Source organism: Ricinus communis, chromosome 5, assembly GCF_019578655.1.
Source record: "Ricinus communis isolate WT05 ecotype wild-type chromosome 5, ASM1957865v1, whole genome shotgun sequence".
Classification (NCBI taxonomy): domain Eukaryota; kingdom Viridiplantae; phylum Streptophyta; class Magnoliopsida; order Malpighiales; family Euphorbiaceae; genus Ricinus; species Ricinus communis.
Genome location: NC_063260.1, coordinates 20,850,669 through 20,874,075, shown reverse-complemented (window position 1 = coordinate 20,874,075; position 23,407 = coordinate 20,850,669). Strand labels below are relative to the sequence as shown.

Genomic DNA, 23,407 nt, shown 5'->3' with positions numbered 1-23,407 from the left:
ACGGTTTTCTTTAAGGTAATTTTCTTTTTCAAAAACCTGGATTTTCTTTTAAAGGCCAAATAAATATTTATATTTCTAAATTTTAATTATTTAGTCAGTTTAATAATTTTAATATTTTTTGACAATATATTTTTATTTTAAAATATTTATAGATATTATATAAAAATATTTAAATATTATCAAGATATAAAATTCAGGTGTATGTTATGTTAAACTAAAAGTAAAATATATTTAGATATTAACAAAATAAAATTTAAGTATTTATTAGATTACATTAAAAATTTAAATATTAAATTAAATAATCGATATAAATCTAAAAATTTAGACTTTTTTAAATAATAATTTGGCAGCTTCTACTGAGCTTAAAAAAAAAAAAAAGCTAAAAAAATATGAAAAATAAAAATCATTAAAAGATTCTGTGCTAAATCCATTTGATCACACATATAGCTTTCACATTCATTTGGTGTGAAGGCTACATTTCGCCTGATCTTTTTAAGAAAAAAGACCTTCTAAGACCTGATCTAATCAATAAAATCAAGGGCAAAGGAACATACCCTGCCAGCCTGTTATTGCTTGTCAGCTTTTTCCTGTGAATGGTAGTTTGTTAGTTCTCTTTTTCTTTCTTCTTTTGTCTCTTTCTTTTCCTTATATTCTTTTTTCTGTGCTAACACTAAATTAATGACAAAATCAATTATGGGATTCACCCCACATTTCAAAAAGATACTTCTGGCACTTACTGCAGCAGCTGCTATTAACAAACAAATCTTGGCTAACGATTTTGATCCTTTTAGTTCTCGATGTTTCACTCACTTGACTACTAGCTTTATCTTTCTTCAGGTTATGCCTGTATTCCACAGCTACCTGCTCAAATACCTCAACTTCAAACATGTTTAGCTTAAGCTTTGGAGTCATGCGATCTCTAACGTATGCAAAAGCCAATTGATCTCTGGGGTTGAATGCTTCTAGCTCATTGAACATTAGGCAGGAGAATAGGTTATTGATGGGTCCATGTTTCCTTAATATTAAAGCAGTATCTGGCACATCTGCCAATACACGCAAAGAGATATATAGAAAAGAAAAGTTCATCATGCCTTTGTACCAATCAAAATCAAGTACTAGTTATATATCATCTTGATTGATTGATTTTTAATGAGCAATTATAACGTATGACAAAATTATAGGTAAAGAACAGGTCAGCTGCCGCATGCATTATGATAAACAAGAAACATATGAAGAACCCCTTATATGAAAATGATATATAAGTTCGCATGTAAGACACAAATGTCAACTAAATCTTAGATAACTTTATTATTATTTTACCATGAACCAGAAAATGACTTGGATCCACAATCCACAGCATTATATATAGAAGTTTCCTTCCATTTGTAGGGTTATGCTTTTGGAGCATTCTTATTTTTATACAGATTAGCTACGATTTCACCTTATTAGGGAAAAATTTAACTAAAATCTATATGGTTTTTTTGCTTTAACCTTCCTATATGCAACTCAACAACCTCTAAATGCATACGAATATAGGATGTCTCAATACTTAAATTAAAAAGAAATTCTTCGAAGAAGCTATACAGGCAGCCAATATTAGGTTCTCAAGTACAATATGATGATGTTGATGACACCTATCTTTCAGCCCCCTCCACTAGTAAAGACCTAATGGAAGTTATTTCTAAAGTGTTCCTTAATAGAAAAGAAAATCGCGATTATCGCAGTGATTATTCCATGAATCTTCAAGATCAAGCCTAATAATTCTTTTTGCCTCTACATATTTTTCCAAGGACAACAAGAATTCTAAAGGTGTATTGACATGCCCAAAAAAAGTTTGGGATATAAACACTAATAGTTAAAGGTGTATAGACATACTATGAATCAAAGGCATTCGGATCAAGTTAATTGACATTATTGAATTATTTGTACTTAAAGTTGTGATTTGCATTTGAGATTCTTGACCCAGTATTTAGTTCTACGCCTTTTAATACTCACAAATCTAACAAATTGAAAAGAAGATTAGGTCTAGGTACCAAGAACATTTATAGGCATTAACCATGAAGAACCATTCTTTTAGAAAACGTCAAAGTAAAGACTGAAAGTTTCACATGCAATGTTAAGTTGTATATGTGATAGAAATAAAGATTTATCAATTGTACCTGAGGGGTAGGGGAGTTTATCAGGCGTCCAAGGCAACAATCCATTCTCACAGTAAGTCTCCATTTGTATCCTCAAGCCATCAACATCCAACCATTTTTTCCATCTGGCAGTAGCCAATGCTTCTTCCATTGTATGTATAAAGAATGGATGTTTCGATATTGCCATGTCCACTTTCTTTGACACCACTAGTGCATGAATCAATAGCAATGGATCGACCATCAGTTGAAGCTTTGCGTCGATCCAGATGCTGAATTTTGAGTTAGGAAAGAGTCTATGACCTAAGTATTTAGGTATTACTCCATTCATAGCTGGATTTTCGTACAAATTCTTGCTTGACACCCTAACAATTCTCCACACACCTACAGTGTATTGAAGTGACTTCCTTGATATTAATTGGTGATGGTCTAGTCCTTTTAACGTAATATCATCCACAAACATGAAGAAACAAACGCTTTGTAAGGTATTGGATCCAAGGCTTTTTGGTTGCCTGATTTTATCATGATCATTGAAGATTGCTGAGACTACAACTACTCCATTACAGCTCTCCATTGCTATTTGATCTGAATTACACACACAAAAAAAGAACAAAGCCGTTAATTTAAAAACTGCATTTAAACACGAAACAATATCGATGAATTCTTATCTAGAATGCAAAACAAACAAGAAATGAATAGAATTATACCAGAGTTACTGATTCGAAACTTTTTAAGGAACCCACAAGGAATCTCCACGCTATCATTTAAATGATGAAAATAAGAAACCCTTTTCGGGGTACTAAAATTCCCACCAAAACTCTCACTTTTTCCATTCATGTACTTCAAGCCATATGAAGAAACAGATGAGTTCCAACAAAAATCTTGGATCTCCTTCAAAACCATCCAATAATCTATCCAAAAAAAAAAAAAACAGGAAAATCCCATTAATAAAAACACAAAAAGAATTCACAACAATGGTGTAAATGGTATGCAAATACCGCTGAAATAAACAGGGGAGGAGCAAGAAGAGCGATGTGTAGGGATGGCATATTTGTGTGCTCCATAGGAAGGAGGGTAAGAGAAGAGAGGAAGCTGTAGAGGATCGAAAGGAGATGATCTGAAGAGACATTTTGTAGGATGGAGAGAGGTGTATAATGCTAAAAACAGAGTAGTGAATAGGTATAGCAGAGAAATACAGAAGAGCTTTGATTGGAAGATGAGAGGTGTAGACAACTTTGCTTTCCCCATAAACTCTTACTTCTTTTGTTTTCATGGGTTTCCTCGCCTTTTTTATTGATGTTTCTTGATTTTTCAGTTATGGAAGAGTAATTATAATATGAGCTCCGGTTTATCGTGACGGACGAAAAACTATTTCCATATTTTAATTCTTTTTAAACTTTTTCTTTGCGCTACTCTCTTGTATACATTTTCCTTCTAGTTACACTATCACCTAATTACGATTTCTTTCTTTTTTCTTTTAATGTTTTGATTTATGTATCTATTTATGTATTAAATTAATAAAAATTTGATATATATAAATTATTTAATATTAAAATATAAAATATTTAAATATAAATATTACTATTTTATTTATTGTGCTATATACACAAAGTATAGATAAAAAATATACTTAATATATTATTTTTAGAATAAATTTAGTATCATTAAATCGCATTAAAAATCTATTTATTATCTTTTAGGTTTAGAGTCAGTGTTTAATTAGAAATATAATTTATTAATTAATAAATTAATAGAAAAAAACTATAAAATTACACATAAACTTAAATTTTATATGTTAAAAAAAATATATATGTCAAAATAAAAATTCTACGTGTTAAAAATCAAACATACGTATCAAAAAAATTTAAAATTTTAAAAATTTATATATATATTGTACTTAGATTTCGTACTTTAAAAAATTTGAATTGACAAAAAAAATATTAAACCATTGTAGTTCAGTAAATATTTAAAATTAAGTGAATCGTGTCTTATTTTATGTGGTTATTGGTATGTTTGGAAGTAATTGACTGATTTGCTACGCAAAGCTACAATTGTATGTTAAGTTATTGTTTATCTTATCCATTTGATAATTAAAATTTCGTTAATAAGTGAAGGAAGTTTTAGTTGGATCCCATTCAACATATTAGCGTAGACATACGGTCAACTGCCTAGAAAGCAAAACCTTTTATCAATCCTCACGAATTCATTCATGTTAGTAAAGCTACATGGGAGAATGCAATTTTGGCTCGCCATATAATATTAATTATGAATTAATCCATGTATGTGTAAGATTGATTTACACTGATTAGTAAAGATTAACATATAACTTATAATTACTTGCAAATCTATTTATATTCTCAATCCCTCTATATCAAAGTATGTCTTTTCTTATAAAAATTATTTTAAAAAATTTTATATTGCTAAATAACAAAAAATATAAATAATTTAAAATCGTTAAAATTCAATCAATTAAATGATTAATTCTAGTTATTTTGATATTATTTGAACCTAAAAAATAGTAATATCAATTAAATTGATTTATTAATTTATATAATATTAAAATTAATTAATAAATAATTTTTAATTTTCTTATATTATTACATTAATAAAATTTTAAAATCTTTAAAAACATTAAGAATACTTAAAAATAGTTAGTTTGCTATTATTTTTTAAGATTTTATAAATTAATATTTGGCATTAAAACTTTATAAATTAATATTTGATATTAAAATTTTATAAATTTATATCTATCAATTTAATTTTATAATCAAAATAATAATAACGGCCGTGAAACGCACTGATAAAACTACTAATATTTATAAATAAAGCATTCATTATATTTTATTTAATTTTACTTTTATTTATTATAAGACAAAATATTATCGAGTAAGTAAAACAAAGAAATTCATTTTAGAGTGTAAAAGTTAAAGATGAATTAGTCTACAAGTATGTGAAATTCGTTTGAACAGCATGCCAAACTAATCATTAAATTAAATAATATTAGTCGTTTTATCAATGCGTTGCATGACTGTTATTATTATTTTGATTATAAAATCAAGTTAATAGATATAATCTAATAAGATTTTTTATATTTAATATTACTGTATAAAATTTTAAAAAATAATAACAAACTAACTATTTTAAATGTTCCTAATTTTTTTAAAATTTTGTTAATGCAATAATATAAAAATTATGTATTACTAATTTTAATATTATAAATTAACATATCAATAAAATTAATATCACTATTTTTAGAATTTAAAATTTATTATATAATAAAAATTTAATTTATTATTAAATATAATATACGAAATATAATTTAAGATGTTATTTTCTATATTAGAATTATTATCTAATTACAAAACTAATTTATTAATTAATATAATAATAAAATATAATTAATATGTACATTTTTTAAGAATAGTATCATTATGTTATTATAAAATTATTAATTAATTAATATAATATCATAATATAATTAATGTGCTTACTATTTTTTAGGATAAAATTAGTGTCATTATTTGATTATAAAATTATTTATTAGGTAATATAATATTAAAATATAATTAGTACGTTATCTCTTAGAATTAGAGTCGGTGTTTAATTAAAAATATAATTTATTAATTAATAAATTAATAGAAAAATTATAAAATTATACATAAACTTGAATTTCACGTGTAAAAAATAACACACATATCAAAATAAAAACTCTATGTATCAAAAATTAAGGACATGTTAAAAAATTTTTAAGATTTAGAAATTAGTATATATATAGACCCCTGCATCGCAAAAAGAAAAGTCCAACTAATGTCACTAGTAATCAAAATAGTTTTATCATGCTAATTTAGTTTTATATACTTATTTCTTTTATATATTACTATTGAGCTTAATAATTGAATCAAGGATGGTGCATATAGTAATAAGAATTAAGGATGAAAAATCAAATAATAATTGAATAGCAATTATCAAGTGGTAAAAAATAAACTTTCATTTAACATGTTTCTTTACTGAAAATTCATCTATTGTAGTCTCCACCAATTTTTTCTTTATTATCTAATTATTAAAATAAAATAATAAAAAATTACGTAATTTCTTACTAGATATGATAAAATAATGAATAACTTTTGACAACACAAGAAGATCCAATCTCCTATATACTCACAGTAGAACTAAAATAAAAAATAATGAAAGGAACATGTTCAGAGAATTTGCAATTAAACGAACTCTGTATCGTTATTCAGAACCAATTGCTAGTTACTCCATTACTTGATACTCCAATGCATAGAAAATATATATCAAAACCCTAACAGAAATTGATTACTCAACCAGTTTCTTTCTCAAGTCAGAAAAAAAAAAAAAACTAGTAAATACACAATTTAGTTTTCTCCAATGTCTTACGTATATTTAAGTATTTATTTAGGTATTCTAATATAGGATTATTTACAGAGAGACAAGGTTCAAAAAAAAAAGTAAAAAAGCAGTAGGGCAACATTAGATGTCATGAAAGGAGGAGGCAAAGCTGGAGATATCAGCAAAAATGGCAGGAGGGGAGCAGGAACCTGATGTGTCTAAATAAATACTCGCAAGTGCACGAACCGAATGGTAGTTCGGGTAAGCTCACCACGAGGTCGATCTCACAAGAAATTGTAGAGCATATATCATAAAGACCAACTATCACACAAATTATTGAAAGTAAATATAAACACTCTAAGCCGATGTTTTGAAAATGATCTTAGTTTAATAAAAGAAATTAAATAACCAGAAAGTAAATATGCAATTAGAATAATTAATATGAACTATATGATAAAATAGTACTTAGTCTAGCTTTTACTTAGTAATCCCCTTAATTCCCTTAAGCCCTAATTTAACAAATGAGATGGTGATGTGCTTTTTCCCTAAGTTACTCAAGCTAATGATGCAACTTAGATTTCTTAACCAACATAGATTAAAGTAAAGATGATGTCTCTAATACTTTTAACCTAAAGATTTTCATAACATATATTACTATTGAATTGATATGATAGTCAATCAATAATAATAGATGAAACTAATGAACATATGAAGGAAAAGAAATCATTCATTAAACTCAAAATATATAAGGTTCAAACATAAGTAAAAAAACCAAACTAAACACTTATGATACTTAGCCTAACATACTCAATCCAACGATTATTGTAATTAAATAGAAAGACTTAAGATTCATAACACAGAAAATTAAAACTCCCTCAAAGTTCAAAGGGCTCTTCAAGGAATGAAGAAGATTGATCATCTTTCTCCACGTCTTCGAAAAGCTTCTCCGATTCTTCAAAGAGTGATGCCACGCAAGCTAGTAAGATGTCAAAGATTAATTTATTCACTCCAAAATTTTCTGCCGAGAATAGAACCCTTGTCTTCTAGAGATTCAGTAGTCGAAGAAGTCCCTCTTCTAATTCACCTCTACTCCTTGTAGAGATTCCCTTTTTTAGAGTTCTTTCCTCTCCAAACAACTCCTTTAGTTTATCCCTTTATTGTCCTAAATAAACTAAACTACTCAAATGATAATTATCTACTAATTACATAATAATTACTTAAACTTTTCTTTTTGGGCCTTAATGAATTAAGCTAGGCCCAAACTATTAATAGCCCACGTGTCTGATTCTCGGGCCTTTAATAGCCGTAGTCCAATTAACGCCCATTAGTGCTTTTTAAACTCAAATTCTCTTTTTTTGCATTATTTCCTGAATTTAGACAAGAAAAACTAAAGTGAGGTAAAACACATCTTTATACCATATTATATATAGAAACAAATCATTAACATTCTAAAATACTCTTAAATATCTATATACAATTTAAATCGATCAAATACCCCCACACTTGAACTTTTACTTGTCCTCAAGTAAACAGTAACTTAAGAATCAATCGTTGCAAAAATTCAATAAAGCAATTCATATTCAGCTCCAAAGTACTATTCAAAAGAATCTCACTAATGCAGAAATTATGCAAATCAAAGAAAACTTGAATCATAAGAATTTTTCTAAAAAGGTTGTAAACTCAATCATAGTTAGTCAAAAGATTCAAGTATTCATCATTTACACATGTTCACAACAAATAGCTTAACTCATTATCAATGAATATAATTATAATGCATAACCCAAATTATGATAACCTTATTCAAGAAGGAAAACCTTAATGTTCAAATAGCGATCAATAGACATTTACATTTTTCACTTGCTTTACAAGCTCTTTTTCTTGATTTTTCTTTTCTTTTCACCCCTTAGATTTACTCGATACTTGGGGTTTCTTTCTTTCTTGATATGTTATGCCTTTTTATGCAAATACAAATATGGGTAATGAATGCACCTGGTTACTCAACAAAATAAAAAGCCAAGATGCTTTGCATACTCATAATTTCAATTGCCTTTTTACGCGAAAATCAACATTGGTCATGAAGACTCCCGGTTACTCAGCAACTAAAACTAGCGGAGTAGAATTATTAACTTAGAGCTTTTAACTTAACCATATCATTTCCCACAAACATAGGTATACCATAATAATAACAAGGGAATAATAACTTAAATCATATACTTCTAATCATATCCATGTCAAATGTTGCCAAACTACTAATCATGTTCTTATGCAAACGATGAACACTTTATCATTTTAGTGCAATCAACTCATGAGTTCACATTCATATGTGCTTATAAATTAATTCAAGAACTCAAAGATTTATCATAATAGCATTGTTTCATTGATTCTTTAGTGTAGAATAATAATAAAAAGCTGAGTATAGAATAGTTTTAAAATTTTTTACAAAAAATTAATCAAAAGCTACTAAATACTTGGCATATATAACAGAATTACTCTAAATCTTCCCCCCACACTTATTTTAGACATTGCCCTCAATGTCTTAATCATAAAAAAAACACATAAAAGAGAAAAAGATAGAGTACTTCCTTTGGAAATTGGAGTGTCATTTAATCACCACTGGCCATAAGTAATCATCATCCCGTATAAACCTTAAACAAGCTTTAAAGAATCATCATTGATAAGAACTAATTAGCTTAAAATAAAATATCATAAATAAAACAGAATTTAAAAGTTATTATTACAAAGTAAATGCAACAGAAATCCTAAATAGTTATAAAGCATGGAAATCCTAAGATAGCTAAAAATATCAAAGCAAATGCCCTATGGTAACTAGAAAGCTAAATCCTAAAACAAACCAAAAAAAAAAAAACTTAGTACAAAACTAGAATCAATGATGAGGCAAGGATGATGCTGGTGAAAGAGCATCAAAGTCGACGGATTCGAAATAGCAATCGAGTTTGTATGCTTGTCGATGTTGACTCTTCTCCACATTAGCCAATCAAGAATCAAAGGCATCAAGTCGTTGGTTAAGGTTGGTGTTCATCGCTTGAAGGTTGAGTTAAAACTTGGTGCCAACCTTGATTACCCTATTCTTGCCCTCTATTTTCTTCACTATCCGATTCTTCCTTCATATCATGTCTTGGTGGCTCATCTCTAGCCACACTACTACTACCTCCACTAGATCCGTGCTTAAAAGTAAGAGGACCACCACAACAATTTACCAAATTAGCTCTAATCAATGCATTAGTATCTAAATTGCCCGTAGAGGGTAATGCCTCATATGGAGAAGATTTTGGATCAAAACTACAAAGATACATAGACAACCCTGTAACAATATGTTCTAACCCGATACAATTCTTAGGTCTAGCCGGTGTCCTTAGTAAACTTTGCATAATAAAGTATGCCGAAGAAATAGATTTATGGGTATCCAAACACCATAGAATATTTAGTTCTTACTTCGTCACCTTATTTGTCTCTTTCCTACCAAAGATGCCTCCACACATGAATTTTGAAATAAGCAAATAATAATGATCATTGAAGACATTATTTGGCATGTTATTAATATCATATTTGTCTTGACCCGTTAGTTTTTTCCAAAACTTACCCAAATTAAACTTATGATGTTGCTCACAAATACCTCCTTTCTTTAAACCGAAAGCTTAGACAATTGCATCAATAGTAACAGTATAGTTATGCCCAAACAATCTTACCTTAAACTCCTTGTCATTGGAAGGATCACAATGTAGAGTTATCAAAAACTCTAAAGTTAATTCATTATATGATGGCAATGAGTTAAAGGCAAAATCCTTCCATCCTAATATATCCAAGAGTATCATCATTCTCTCAAAAATATTCAACTTAACTAGAGAGGGAGCATCCAAGAAATTATATGAAACTTGCTCTCTTGAAGCAAGGCTGAGGAATCGATTGCCCTCTTCATGGGAATAAAGATCAAAAGGAGCTCCATAAGTTGCTTTTAAGCTTTGTTCTTCTTCATGAGAGCTTGAGACTATCTCTTTCCCCTTTTCCTTTCTTGTTCTCTTCTTTGGAGCCATTATTTACCTATGGGATGGGTAGAATAGGGATTGATGGGTAAAGATTTTGAAGTTTTGAAAGAAAAATTGAGGTTTTTTGTATAGAGAGAAGGAAAAATGAGGAGAGAGAAAATATGAGGTTGTGTTAATGGAGGAAGGGAGAGAAAAGAATAGAGTTCTATGTGAGTGTTAGGGTTTTGGAAAGGTGTGTTTTTGAATTCAAATAAAATTCTTTTTGTTGTTTTGGTGGGAGATGAATAACTTTTGGAGTCCTAATGTACTTCAAATTAAAGTTGTTCACTCCTTTTTTTTTTAATCTTTTTTTTTTAGGGTTTCGCAACCTCCCGCTTTGGCGGATGCTGTGGCGCCGCTATTGCAAACCTCGCGGGTGCTTGCCCGCAGGGTGCCGCTGCTGTGCACCTCGCGGGAGCATCCGCGACTCGTAGGAAATTTCTTTTTTCAATAAAAAACAGAATTGTATCTAATACTAATATAAAAAACTAAGCTAGCAAGGATGACTTGACTAGATTACGACTAAATTCCTAACTAAAGACAAGCATTGCAAGGGATACTCAAATCCTAACTAATTGACCTTTATATAATGCACATAATCTTATAAATACTTGAAGCACAATATCGACTAGTAAATTAAGTGTTACCACTTGATGCTCTTTTCTTGTAGTTGACGATCGTGCACGTGCTCGGATGGTTGAATCTCTTGCAGGTTCCTAAAAACAAAGCAAAAAAATATTTTAACTTGAAAACTAAAATAGTAAAAATAGAAAATATGTAATATACAAGTGCTAAATTTATTGTCTATAGCTAGACATTGACAAAAATTATTTCAAATTGGAGGTGCTTCCATGCACTCCACTTCATGTCCATAGGTCATCCCTTCATAGTATGGCTTTAAGCGATGACCATTAACTTTGAATTGTTCTTGGGTCTTAATGTTACGTAATTCCACCGCACCATGATTGAAAACTGTTATTACTTCAAAGGATCCGTTCCATCTGGACCTAAGCTTTCATGAAAAAAGTTTAAAGCGTGAGTTAAATAATAATACTTTCATTCCACGGACAAAAGATTTACGAAGTAATCTCTTATCATGTTGCTTCTTAGTCCTTTCTTTGTATAGCTTGGCATTCTCATATGCCTCAATACGCATTTCTTCTAACTCATTTAGATGTAACAAACGCTCTTCACCTGCTTTAGTTAAGTCCATATTAAACTCCTTAATAGCCCAATATACTTTATGTTCTAATTCGACCGGTAAATGGCAAGCTTTGTCGTATACTAATCTATAAGGACTCATTTCAATCGGTGTTTTATAAGCCGTTCGATATGCCCACAAGGCATTATTTAAGTGCATAGCCTAATCTTTTCTAGATGGGCGCACTGATTTCTCGAGTATTGACTTAATTTGTCTATTGCTCACTTCCACTTGTCCCGATGTTTGTGGGTGATAAGGTGTTGCAACTCTATGGGTTACTCCATATTTCTTTAGTAAGGCGCTAAATGCCTTATTGCAAAAATATATTCCCCCGTCACTAATGATTACTCTAGGTGTTCCAAATCTACTAAAAATATTATCTTTTACGAATTTGCATACTATCTTAGCGTCATTAGTTCGTGTAGCTATTGCTTCTACCCATTTAGACACATAATCAACAGCAACAAGTATATACTCATAACCATGAGAAGATGGAAATAGCCCCATAAAATTGATACCCCATATATCAAATGGTTCCACCACCAGTTTAAAAGTCTGAGGCATTTCAGTTCGTTTGCTTATATTTCCACTTCTTTGGCATTTATCACATTTAGCACAAAATATATGAGCATCTTTAAAAACTGAAGGCCAGAAGAAACCTGATTGCAGAATCTTGTAGGCTGTTTTCTTACCACCAAAATGGCCCACACAATGCATTTCATAGCAGAAGGCCAAAATACTTTGTTGCTCATCTTCAGGAACACATTTTCTAATCATTTGATCAGAACAATGTTTAAAGAAATAAGGGTCATCCCAATAATAATGCCTACATCCTGATAGAAATCGCTTCTTTTCCTGCCAAGTTAAGTCAGTTCTCATAACACCACATGCCAAATAGTTAATAATGTCAGCATACCATGGCTCATAACTTACTACAAATAATTGTTCATCAGGAAAAGTCTCATTAATTACTTTTTTAGAACCAAGGTTATCAAAATCAGAAATCAACCTTGAAAGGTGATCTGCTACTACATTTTCACTCCCTTTTTTTATCTTTTATCTTCATATCAAACTCTTGCAATAAGAGCACCCACCTAATAAGCCATGGTTTAGCATTAGGCTTAGTTATAAGATATCTCAAAGCTGCATGATCTGAATGAACAATGACTTTAGATCCCACCAAGTAAGATCTAAATTTGTCTAGTGAATATACAACAGCTAGAAATTCTTTTTCAGTAGTCGAATAGTTTACTTGAGCATCATCAAGAGTTTTGCTAGCATAATATATTACATGTAACGCTTTATCAACTTTTTGGCCCAAGACCGCTCCTATAGCATAATCAGATGCATCACACATGATTTCAAAGGGAAAAGACCAATCGGGTGCCACAATAACCAGTGCACTAGTTAATCTTTCTTTCAAGATGTTAAAAGCAAATAAGCATGCATCATTAAAAATAAAGTTAACATATTTAGCTAGCAATTTAGTTAAAGGACGAGCAATTTTAGAAAAGTCTTTAATAAAATGCTTATAAAATCCTGCATGGCCAAGAAAACTTCTAATGCCCTTTACTGAAGTAGGTGGGGGCAATTTGGCAATTAAATCAACTTTTGCTTAGTCTACTTCAATACCTTTACTAGAAACAACATGTCCTAGCACAATTCCTTGTTTAACCATGAAATGACTCTTTTTCCAACTCAATGTTAAGTTACATTCAATGCATCTCTCAAGTACACGAGTCAGATTACCTAGACATGCATTAAATGATGAACCAAAAACTGAGAAATCATCCATAAATACATCGATACAGTCTTCTAACATGTCAAAGAAAATAGAAAGCATACATCTTTAGAATGTTGCTGGAGCGTTGCACAGCCCAAAAGGCATCATTCTAAACGCAAAAGTTCCAAAGGGACATGTGAAAGTTGTCCTTTCTTGATCTTCAGGTGCAATGGGTACCTGGTAATATCCTGAAAGTCTATCAAGAAAATAATAAAATTCATGTCCTGCTAAACGCTCTAATATTTGATCAATAAAAGGAAGAGGAAAATGATCCTTCTTTGTTGCGGCGTTTAACTTTCTATAATCAATACACATTCTCCACCCCGTTGTCATTATTGTGGGGACTAACTCCCCTTTTTCATTTTTAATAACTATTATGCCTGACTTTTTAGGCACTACATGATCAGGGCTTACCCAATTACTATCAGCTATAGAGTATATAATACCCTCATCTAATAACTTCTGAACTTCCTTTTTTACTACTTCTTTCATATTGGGATTAAGTCGTCGTTGTGTATCTCTAATCACTTTAGGATTGTCTTCTAAGATAATTTTATGCATACACATTATTGGACTGATCCCCTTAATATCAGAAATTCCCCACCCAATAGCTTTTTTAAGCCTTTTCAATTCTCTAATGGTTGCCTCTTCCTCTAAAGGAGAAAGAGGCAATGGGTGAATCTAAAGGTTCAATATTGTTTTCATCAGGTAACACTGGAATAGCTTCATCTAACTTATCATGTAAGTCTAAGACTTCTTTATCTAAACATTCTTCAGGCTTTTCCAATGTTAATGCAACTTCTAACTTATCATCCTTATCTTGTAAATATGTTTCATAAATAAAATAATCCATGCAATCAATATATGAACATTCATCAATTGAAGTACTAGGAGATATAGTTAGAGAATTGAACACTTTAAATTCTATAGTCTCTCCCAAGACTGTCATAGTCAGCTTCTCATTGTGCACGTCAATAACTGTCTTGGTAGTTGCCATGAAAGGTCTACCAAGAAGTATTGTTTCCTCCTTATCCCTTGCTGATGTACCTTCCATGTCTAGAACCACAAAGTCAACAGGGATTATCAGTTTTCCTACCTGAATTAGCAAGTCCTCCACTATGCCTCTTGGATATTTAATTGACCTATCAGCTAGTTGTAGAGACATGGTGGTTGGCTTCAATTCTCCTAAGTCAAGTTGTGCATATGTTGAATATGGCATCAAATTGATGCTTGCTCCTAAATCCAACATGGCTTTAGCAACCTTTTTGTCCCCCATTGTAATATCAACGGTAAAGCTCCCAGGGTCTTTCATCTTAAGAGGTAACTGTTATTGGAGAACTGCACTTACTGTTTCAGACACCATAACTTTTTCATTGTTCCCATATCTCCTCTTGTTAGAATTCAGTTCCAACAAGGGCAAATTAATGTTAACTTTAGAAAGCATATCAAAAATTTCAGAAAATTGCTTATCCTGTTTGCTTTCTTTCAATCTGTTAGGGAAAGAAATATGAGGCTTATAAGGCTCAGTTGCCTTATGAAACTCAGGGCCTGAAAACGCCTCATTGTCTTTCTCTTTCTGATCAAAATTAGGCTCTATTCTTCCTTCTTTTTGTAAATCTCCTTCAGTTATCTCTACATCAACTAGTCCACCTTCTTTTGATGTACCTGCATAAGAAGAATCTTTTTCAATTAGATTTTCAACATTATTATCAAATAACTCACCATCCTTAAGAACAATGATTGCTTTAGCTTGCTCAAGTTGACTTTGCAATTTTCCTTTCCTATTTTCTTGTACCGCTTCAGCAATTTGCCCAATTTGAATTTCCAATCGCTTTATTGAAGCTTCTATGGAATCAGTTTTCTTCTCATTCCTCTCCATTATGTCATGGGTGGCCGTCATAAAGGATTGGAGTGTTTCCTCCAAACTTGGTTTCCTTTAAGGGGCTTGTCCTTGATTAGGGAGTGGAGGGTTTTGGTTTCTTGGGTATTGAAGCTCTTGATTCTGATACTGGGGCTGGTTTTGGTTCCTTAGTATTTATGGTGGGTTATGATCGTTATTGTTCCAGGAGAAATTTGGATGATTCCTCCATCCTGGATTATAAGTGTTAGAGTATGGATTATTCCTAGGTTGCCTAGGTTGATAAGATTCCATCAAGTTAACCTGTTCATAATCATCTCCTGCATAAGTCTCATAAGACGAACAAACATTAGCACCATGACCATAAACACCACATATACCGCATACCTCATTACTTTGTACATTTTTAGTTGAAGCAAGAATCTTAACTTGTTTAGTTAATTCGGCTATTTGCATAGCCATCTCATTATTAGATACAACTTTATTCACTCCTACTCTTTTTGTTTTCACACTCTTTTATTATGAATTGGCTCCTAACATCTCAAAGATGTCATAAACTTCATCAGCAGTTCTTTCTAGCATAGCACCTTCAGCTGCATTATCAACCATACATTGATATTGTTGTGTTAAACCATCATAAAATGATTGGTTAGTAGCAGGAAGTGGGTATCCATGGTGTGGGCATTGTAGTAAAAGTGATTTGAAGCGGTCCCATGCTTCGTGAAAGGATTCAGTATCCTTTTAATAAAAATTGGAAACCTCAGCCCTTAATTCTTTGGTCTTTTGATGTGAGTAAAATTTACTCATAAATTTTTGATAAACTTCATCCCAAGTTCTCAAAGAATTAGGAGGCAAGGTCATTAACCAAGCCTTTTGCTTTATCTTTTAATGAATAAGGGAAACATCTCATCTTTAATTGATCTTCATTAAGTCCAGATAATGGGAATGTGAGAACTATAGCATAGAACTCTCTAAAAAATGTCAATGCATCCTAACTAGGCATACCATAGAATGACAGAAGCATGTTAAAATGGATGTTCTTAAGCTCATAATTCCTAGATGCATCGCCTAAGACTATGCATGAAGTAGTGTTACCAATTATCGGACGAGCATAGTCCTTCATGGCCATTTGCCTTTGCGCTGCAACTTCCCTTTGATCATTAGCCATTACCACAACCTCTTCTTCCAACTCTTGTTCCAGCTTTTTTTCAAATTCAATTCCTTTTAGAGGTACAAACTCACTCTCTACCTCTTGGTCTCCTTCTGCTTTTTTAACAGTTGATCTCAAGTTATAGGGATTTTGAGTTGATGAATCACCTGATCTCATTTTCCTGCTAGGCATACAAAATCAAAGGAAAAACCTCAGAAAAAACTTATAACAGAATTAATAAAAAAAATAAAACAGAAATAAATAACATGCAACACAAAAAAAAAATCACAAGAAACGATATTTGACAATTCATCAATATAATATTGGCACAATTCCCCGGCAACGGTGCCAAAAACTTGATGTGTCTAAATAAGTACTCGCAAGTGTACGAACCGAATGGTAGTTCGAGTAAGCTCACCACGAGATCGATCTCACAAGGAATTGTAGAGCATATATCATAAAGACCAGCTATCACACAAATTACTGAAAGTAAATATAAACACTCTAAGCCGATGTTTTGAGAATGATCTTAGTTTAATAAAAGAAATTAAATAACCATAAAGTAAATATGCAACTAGAATGATTAATATGAACTATATGATAAAATAGTATTTAGTCTAGCTTTTACTTAGTAATCCCCTTAATTCCCTTAAGCCCTAATTAACAAATGAGATGGTGATGTGCCTTTTCCCTAAGTTACTCAAGCTAATGATGCAACTTAGGTTTCTTAACCAACATAAATTAAAGTAAAGATGATGTCTCTAATACTTTTAACCTAAAGATTTTCATAACACATATTACTATTGAATTGATATGATGGTCAATCAATAATAATAGATGAAACTAATGAATATATGAAGGAAAAGAAATCATTCATTAAACTCAAAATATATAAGGTTCAAACATAAGTAAAAAAATCAAACAAAACACTTATGAGACTTAGCCTAACATACACAATCCAACGATCATTGTAATTAAATAGAAAGACTTAAGATTCATAACACAGAAAATTAAAACTCCCTCAAAGTTCAAAGGGCTCTTCAAGGAATGAAGAAGATTGATCCTCTTTCTCCACGTCTTCGAAAAGCTTCTCCGATTCTTCAAAGAGTGATGCCACGCAAGCTAGTAAGATGTCAAAGATTAATTTATTCACTCCAGAATTTTCTGCCGAGAATAGAACCCTTGTCTTCCAGAGATTCAGTAGTCGAAGAAGTCCCTCTTCTAATTCACCTCTACTTCTTGTAGAGATTCCCTTTTTTAGAGTTTTTTCCTCCCCAAACAACTCCTTTAGTTTATCCCTTTATTGTCCTAAACAAAGTAAACTACTCAAATGATAATTATCCACTAATTACATAATAATTACTTAAACTTTCCTTTTTTGGGCCTTAATGAATTAACCTAGGCCTAAACTATTAATAGCCCACATGTCTGATTCTAAGCTAGGCCTAAACTATTAATAGCCCATGTGTCTGATTCTCGAGACTTTAATAGCCGCAGTCCAATTAACGCCCATTAGTGCGTTTTAAACTCAAATTCTCTTTTTTTTTGCATTATTTTCTAAATTTAGACAAGAAAAACTAAAGTGAGGTAAAACACATCTTTATACCATATTATATATAGAAACAAATCATTAACACTCTAAAATACCCTTAAATATCTATATACAATTTAGATCAATCGGTACCATAGGCCGTTTTCCAAAAATAAAATTTAAATTTAATATTTTAGTGGATGCTATCATTGTGACATTATATATCATATCCATCCAAACATGAGTCAATTTTAATTCAATAAAAAATTCAACATCTAAACCAATTATTGTTTTCGTCGGAATTATTTCAATTATCCTACAAAATTCATTTTATTTACAAGTAAGCTTTTAACATATTTATTTATAAATTGAATTTTGGTGTTTGTTTTAAGCATGATATTCAATTTAACATTTTCAAGTTTTCAGAAATGTTATAGAAGAAATCCTCTATCATACATCTTGGCAATGATGTTGGTCATGTAAGGTCCTGGAGCTCAATTACGTCCTGATAACGGACCGTTGTATTAGGTGTAGAATTAGGTACGAAAATATGATGTAACCAAGCAGGATTTTTATTTGTTTAGCCCAATCAAAATAGGGAAGAGAACCTTTCTTTTCAGAAGACACAATAAAATCATCAAATACGCAATTTCTGAGATGTATTATCTTTAATCTTAACCTAAAAAGAGTTAATGGGCATGAAAAGGGGGGTGTAGATTTAGACTACTCTGTGTTGCTTGCTATGTCTTGCGAGCCCTGTTGATATCTTCTTTGAGCGTCTTGACAACATTTTCGAATTCATGGAAATGGGTAATGGCTTTATGAACCTAGTGCTGGCCATCTTGCGAACTTGGTGATGACTGGAAATGTGTTCGGACTTCCACGAATTCCTCCCAACATCTTGATGCTTCTTCTTTGGAATGGTCTAGCATGATATGAATGATTGGCTGAAAGAATATATTTTTATGAACATTGGCAAGGACTATAAGTTATAACTTATGTCAACTGATGTGATAATCCAAGAAAATTCTAATTTTCCTATCATTCTCCTCACCTTATACAAAGGTCGAGGCGCATCAAAAATCCCTTTACACAGTTTAAAGCTTTCTCAAAATCTCCGAATTAATAGCAGAAAGTTACATTAATGTTTACTTTGACTATTATTAATTTATTTTTGATAAATCTGTAAAGTAATATGAACTTGTCAATACCCGATTTTTATAGAAAGGAATGATAATTAGAGATATCATATTATATATAAAAGTGGAAGTTGGAAATGTTTTACGGATTATTTAGTTAACTCAAGCTAGTTCAGTCATTTAATAGTATAATTTATATTTTGTTAATTATTATTCACACTTATGAATAACTTTAAAGAAATACTTATATTTATTGTATTTATAAAATTTAAAATATTAAAAATTTTATTTTTTAGTTTATTCTACATAATTATTTATAATTTATATAATTTATTCTACATTTATTTATAAATTATATTTAATGTATTATACATGATTATTTATAATTTAGGTATTCAGTTTTAGCAAGTATATGATGATGCCGCTGCCAAGTTCCTTATCCAACTATAGTATTTTTAGCTACCAAAACACTATAGGATATGCCAATCGCTTAATAGTCCCATCACAATTAGAATCATCATAAATTTTTGCAGGTTTGAAAGAAGTTTGGCACTATTCTTCAAAATTGACATAATAGATTGATATTTAATATCAGTATTCATCTTATTAGAATTTTCTTCTTGGTTACTATGGAATTAAAGATATAGAAATTGGTGAGATTTCCAGATCAATCTAATGAATTTTAATCACAGATTTATTCATTTACTGTGCAAGATTGGGAATATATTGATTTAAATCTAAATTTTACAGGTTTAAAGATGCAGCAATGTGATCCACATTGATCATATAATGGGGAGCAAAGAAAAAGCTCACAAACAATAAGTTAGAATGATGATGATGAGCCAAGCCGACAAATAAGCAAAAGAATGGATTTAGAGCAGGTTAGAAAGATGTGTATATATATATATATACCTTTTAATATACGGTTGAGATTAACGGGTTATCATGATATCAAAAACTAGAATGTGTTTTATTATGACTTCTTTAAGTTGATTGTCATAAATTAGAAACGTTATAAGTACATAATTAGATACAAATATTTTCATTAATTTTTTCATTGAGATTATTGAACTTTGAGGATTTCAGATTTATTTAAAATCATGTAAATAATAAATTAAAGTGATTAATATTTTATTTTTAAGTGGTTTTATACAAAGATCGAAAGAATTAATATCTAAGTTTTGAAAAAGAATAAAAAAAAGCCTCTTTACGCTTAAAAAATAAAAATTTGTATCCAGTTGAGTATATAAATGAAGTGTCAATAGTCTTATATAGTTTAATTAAAATTTTGAATTTAAATTTAAATATACAGCTGTATTAAATTTTTTTAAAAAGTTTTTTTTTTTTCCTAAAAATCTCTCAGAACACTTTAAGATAAATTTAGATATATATACATCAAAAAAAGGAAAAATCTTCTCACCCGAGAACGTTTATTTTGGCAAGAAATCTGGAAGATTACACCTATAAATTAGGCTCTTCCCACTCGGAAAGAGAAGTGACTTTTCAATCTGAGGAGCAAAGTTTATAGACAGATTGACAGACAATTCTCACCCACGCTGCATTACATTTGGGTTGTTACTTTTCTAAAAACATTAATTGGCAAATCTTTTGGTACTTATATATTCTGGAGCCTTTTGTTTTTTCTGAAAGGAATATATTCTGGAGTTAAGAACATGTGATTTTGAGATTAGCTTAATTCAATAATTATGAAAGTAAATTATAACTTTAAAAAACAAAAATTATAGAAATACAGTTTTGTATAATTTACATTATGCGATTGAGTGGCTTTTATTTATTATTGGTTTAATTTAATTCAATTTCTTATTTAAATATACATAAAAATTTAAAATTCCCTATAAATTATATTTTTAAGATTTAGTTTTGATATTTAATTATTTGATATATATTAAATCAAAGTTGCCGTTTAAAGAAAATGTAAAACTTAGATGAAATTATTGTTATTTAAAAGTTACGCCATTCGTTTTTTAACACAAAAAAGTGTTATAGTTGTAATTTACTTTGTTTTTACAAATAGTGAGGAGTATAATTATTAACATATACATATGCTAAAATCTCTATTCTCCCACCTTTTCAACTAGTAGAAGCTTATTTTCAATTCTCAATTGAAATTAAAATTATTTTCTTGAAACTTGAAATTGAATTGAAATACAATTTAAATTGAATTGAAATACAACGATAATACCGAACTGGACTGTTGAAATTAGACATCCAAACAAAAAATAAAAAAAGTAAGAAACCAAACTAGATCTACTCTAATACTATATTAGAAATTTAAATTTATTGATTAAGTTAGGAATTAAATGAATAAGAAAAGTGTAGAATCCATTAATGTAATTAGGTTTGAGTTCGATCAATATCAAAATAACTAAAGCTAGTTATATTTTTTATTCTTTAGCGACAGTGAGATTTCTAATACTTCTCTTCAAGAAAATAAAGAGTTGAGAAATTAGTTAGGTACTAGAGATCCCTCATTTTTTGCTTGCAAGAGATTTGTTAATATTTTCTTTAAGATTTATAATTTAACATATATTCAATCCGCTCAATTGGCGATGGAGCTAGACTTAAAAATTAAATTTTGGAAATATTATATAAAATTAGATCTAATTTTATTAGTTCTTTTATTATATAAATAGTAACCAGTTTAATTATTATTATTCACGGGCATATTTTGGCTGAAAAACTAGTATACATCAAATTGAGAAGTGGAGTGGGGCATCTTGTAGATGAGCATTTCAAGGGTTAAATGCATCGCTCGTACCAAACCTTTACACTTTTTTCCAAATGGTACCAAACCTTCAATTTGTTTCTTTTTGGTACCACTCCTATTATTTTTGTATCTTAAATACCATGCACTGTTGCCACATACGTCACTCCTTTACTTTATCCTAGTCAGTAATCCGTATCTGTAAACAACCGAAAAAGAAAAAATAAACAAAATCGTTATGAATTAATGAGCTAGCATCATGCAGCGGAGACGAACTCCATTACAGTAGATCTTGCGGAACTGAATCTGAAATCTACTTCGCTCCTAGCCTACCCAGCAACACAGCTGTAGCAACTGGGTCTTTGGCACCCAAAACACCCACGTTTTTCCCATTGATAACGGTCCCTAGAGATTTGTTCCAAGTGAAAATGCCTTTGTTTGGATTGGATTTGAAACTGAAACTGAAATTACAAACACTATTTACAGGGATTGATGGGTTTGAGAGATGAGAAGAGGAAACAGATACAAGAAAACAAAATGGGTTTGGGTTTGGGTTTAGATATGGGAGACAGAGTTGAGATGTTGTTAATTGGTGACTAGGATAAAGTAAAGGAGTCAGCAATATATATGGCAATAGGTCTGTGGTATTTTATAAATCCGGCAGCCACATCAGTAAATAAATGCCGGATTCCTCATTGGTACTGGCGAAAAATATAGAAATAATAGGAATGGTACAAAAAAGAAACAAATTAAAGGTTTGGTACCATTCATGAGATTTGTTTTCCTATTCCATTCTCTTTCAAGTATTTCCGGTGTAACTAATTCCTTTCCACTCATTTCCAGATTTGAGACACAGTTCTTACATGCAAATAGTAATGAGGAAGCATTAGAGGATAAACTTGAAGAATATCAAGATCCTGTTCATGAAAAAGAAAAAAAAAAAAAAGAATTTACCTAAAGCTTGTAGAAGTGAGGTCGTTCCTCTGCTAATGAAGCCTTCAATTCATTTTCAGATGCCTTAAGTGATGCTGCATCATGTTGAAAATCAATCAATCTCTCCAATACCAGTGTGCCCCCGTGCAGAGCCCCTACGGACATTGACCTTGTAAAGACACCTTCAGGTTTCTCTTTACAAGCACGTTTTGCATACCGACATGCCAAGTAAGTACTAGCAATGATAACAATACAAGTTGTTATTACTCCCACTGCGCCATATACAGTGTCCTTTTAAACAATTTAAGAAACTTTACAAGCGAAGATCGAAATCTCTCATCGAGTACAGAAGTAAATCCAAAAATAGTTGTTTGTTTTGTTTTATTATTGTCTATGACAAGAAGTAAAAAATGAGCATAACTATGAAAAGAACAATGAAGAATGTTGTATATTGAAATGAGAATTTTGAGTTCTTTTACAGTGTGTATACATGATTTGCTTATTTGAGTTTTATCCTAATGGTTGCCTAACGACTCTTTCTGAATAGGGTATGGGTTGA

At 30.6% G+C, this 23,407-nt stretch overlaps 2 protein-coding genes, 1 non-coding gene and 1 pseudogene across 4 annotated transcripts; 1 reads left to right on the top strand and 3 right to left on the bottom strand.

The window, feature by feature from the left end:
- Window positions 1-390: 390 nt before the first annotated feature.
- On the bottom strand, window positions 391-3,520 carry LOC8264115 (probable hexosyltransferase MUCI70). 2 transcript variants are annotated; one of them, XM_015719462.2, is made up of 4 exons: window positions 3,134-3,520; window positions 2,843-3,046; window positions 2,160-2,720; window positions 391-962 (listed from the first exon to the last, which is right to left on the bottom strand). In XM_015719462.2, exons 1-4 carry the CDS (start codon window positions 3,381-3,383, stop codon window positions 688-690), a joined length of 1,290 nt encoding a protein of 429 aa, XP_015574948.2. In that variant the 5' UTR covers window positions 3,384-3,520; the 3' UTR covers window positions 391-687. The 2 variants fall into 2 exon arrangements, with proteins under 2 accessions (XP_015574948.2, XP_002519687.2); XM_002519641.3 differs by having other exon boundaries at window positions 391-1,043; window positions 3,134-3,506.
- Window positions 3,521-8,347: 4,827 nt separating this feature from the next.
- LOC125370026 lies at window positions 8,348-14,788 on the bottom strand (annotated as a pseudogene).
- Window positions 14,789-14,839: 51 nt separating this feature from the next.
- On the bottom strand, window positions 14,840-15,391 carry LOC125370025. The gene has a single exon (XM_048373596.1). It carries the CDS (start codon window positions 15,389-15,391, stop codon window positions 14,840-14,842), a length of 552 nt encoding a protein of 183 aa, XP_048229553.1.
- Window positions 15,392-16,036: 645 nt separating this feature from the next.
- Window positions 16,037-16,144, top strand: LOC112534917. Its single transcript, XR_003079142.1, has one exon. It is a non-coding gene; the product is annotated as a small nucleolar RNA R71 (small nucleolar RNA).
- Window positions 16,145-23,407: the final 7,263 nt, after the last annotated feature.

What these genes read in the sequence shown, in the direction of transcription:
- LOC125370025 (XM_048373596.1), bottom strand. Translation starts at nt 15,391, where the DNA reads ATGGAGAGGAATGAGAAGAAAACTGATTCCATAGAAGCTTCAATAAAG.
- LOC8264115 (XM_002519641.3), bottom strand. Translation starts at nt 3,383, where the DNA reads ATGGGGAAAGCAAAGTTGTCTACACCTCTCATCTTCCAATCAAAGCTC. An exon ending in GTTTCGAATCAGTAACTCTG is followed by an intron (nt 2,721 to 2,842) that starts GTATAATTCTAT and finishes TGTGTAATTCAG; the next exon opens with ATCAAATAGCAATGGAGAGC. An exon ending in TAAACTCCCCTACCCCTCAG is followed by an intron (nt 1,044 to 2,159) that starts GTACAATTGATA and finishes GTGTATTGGCAG; the next exon opens with ATGTGCCAGATACTGCTTTA.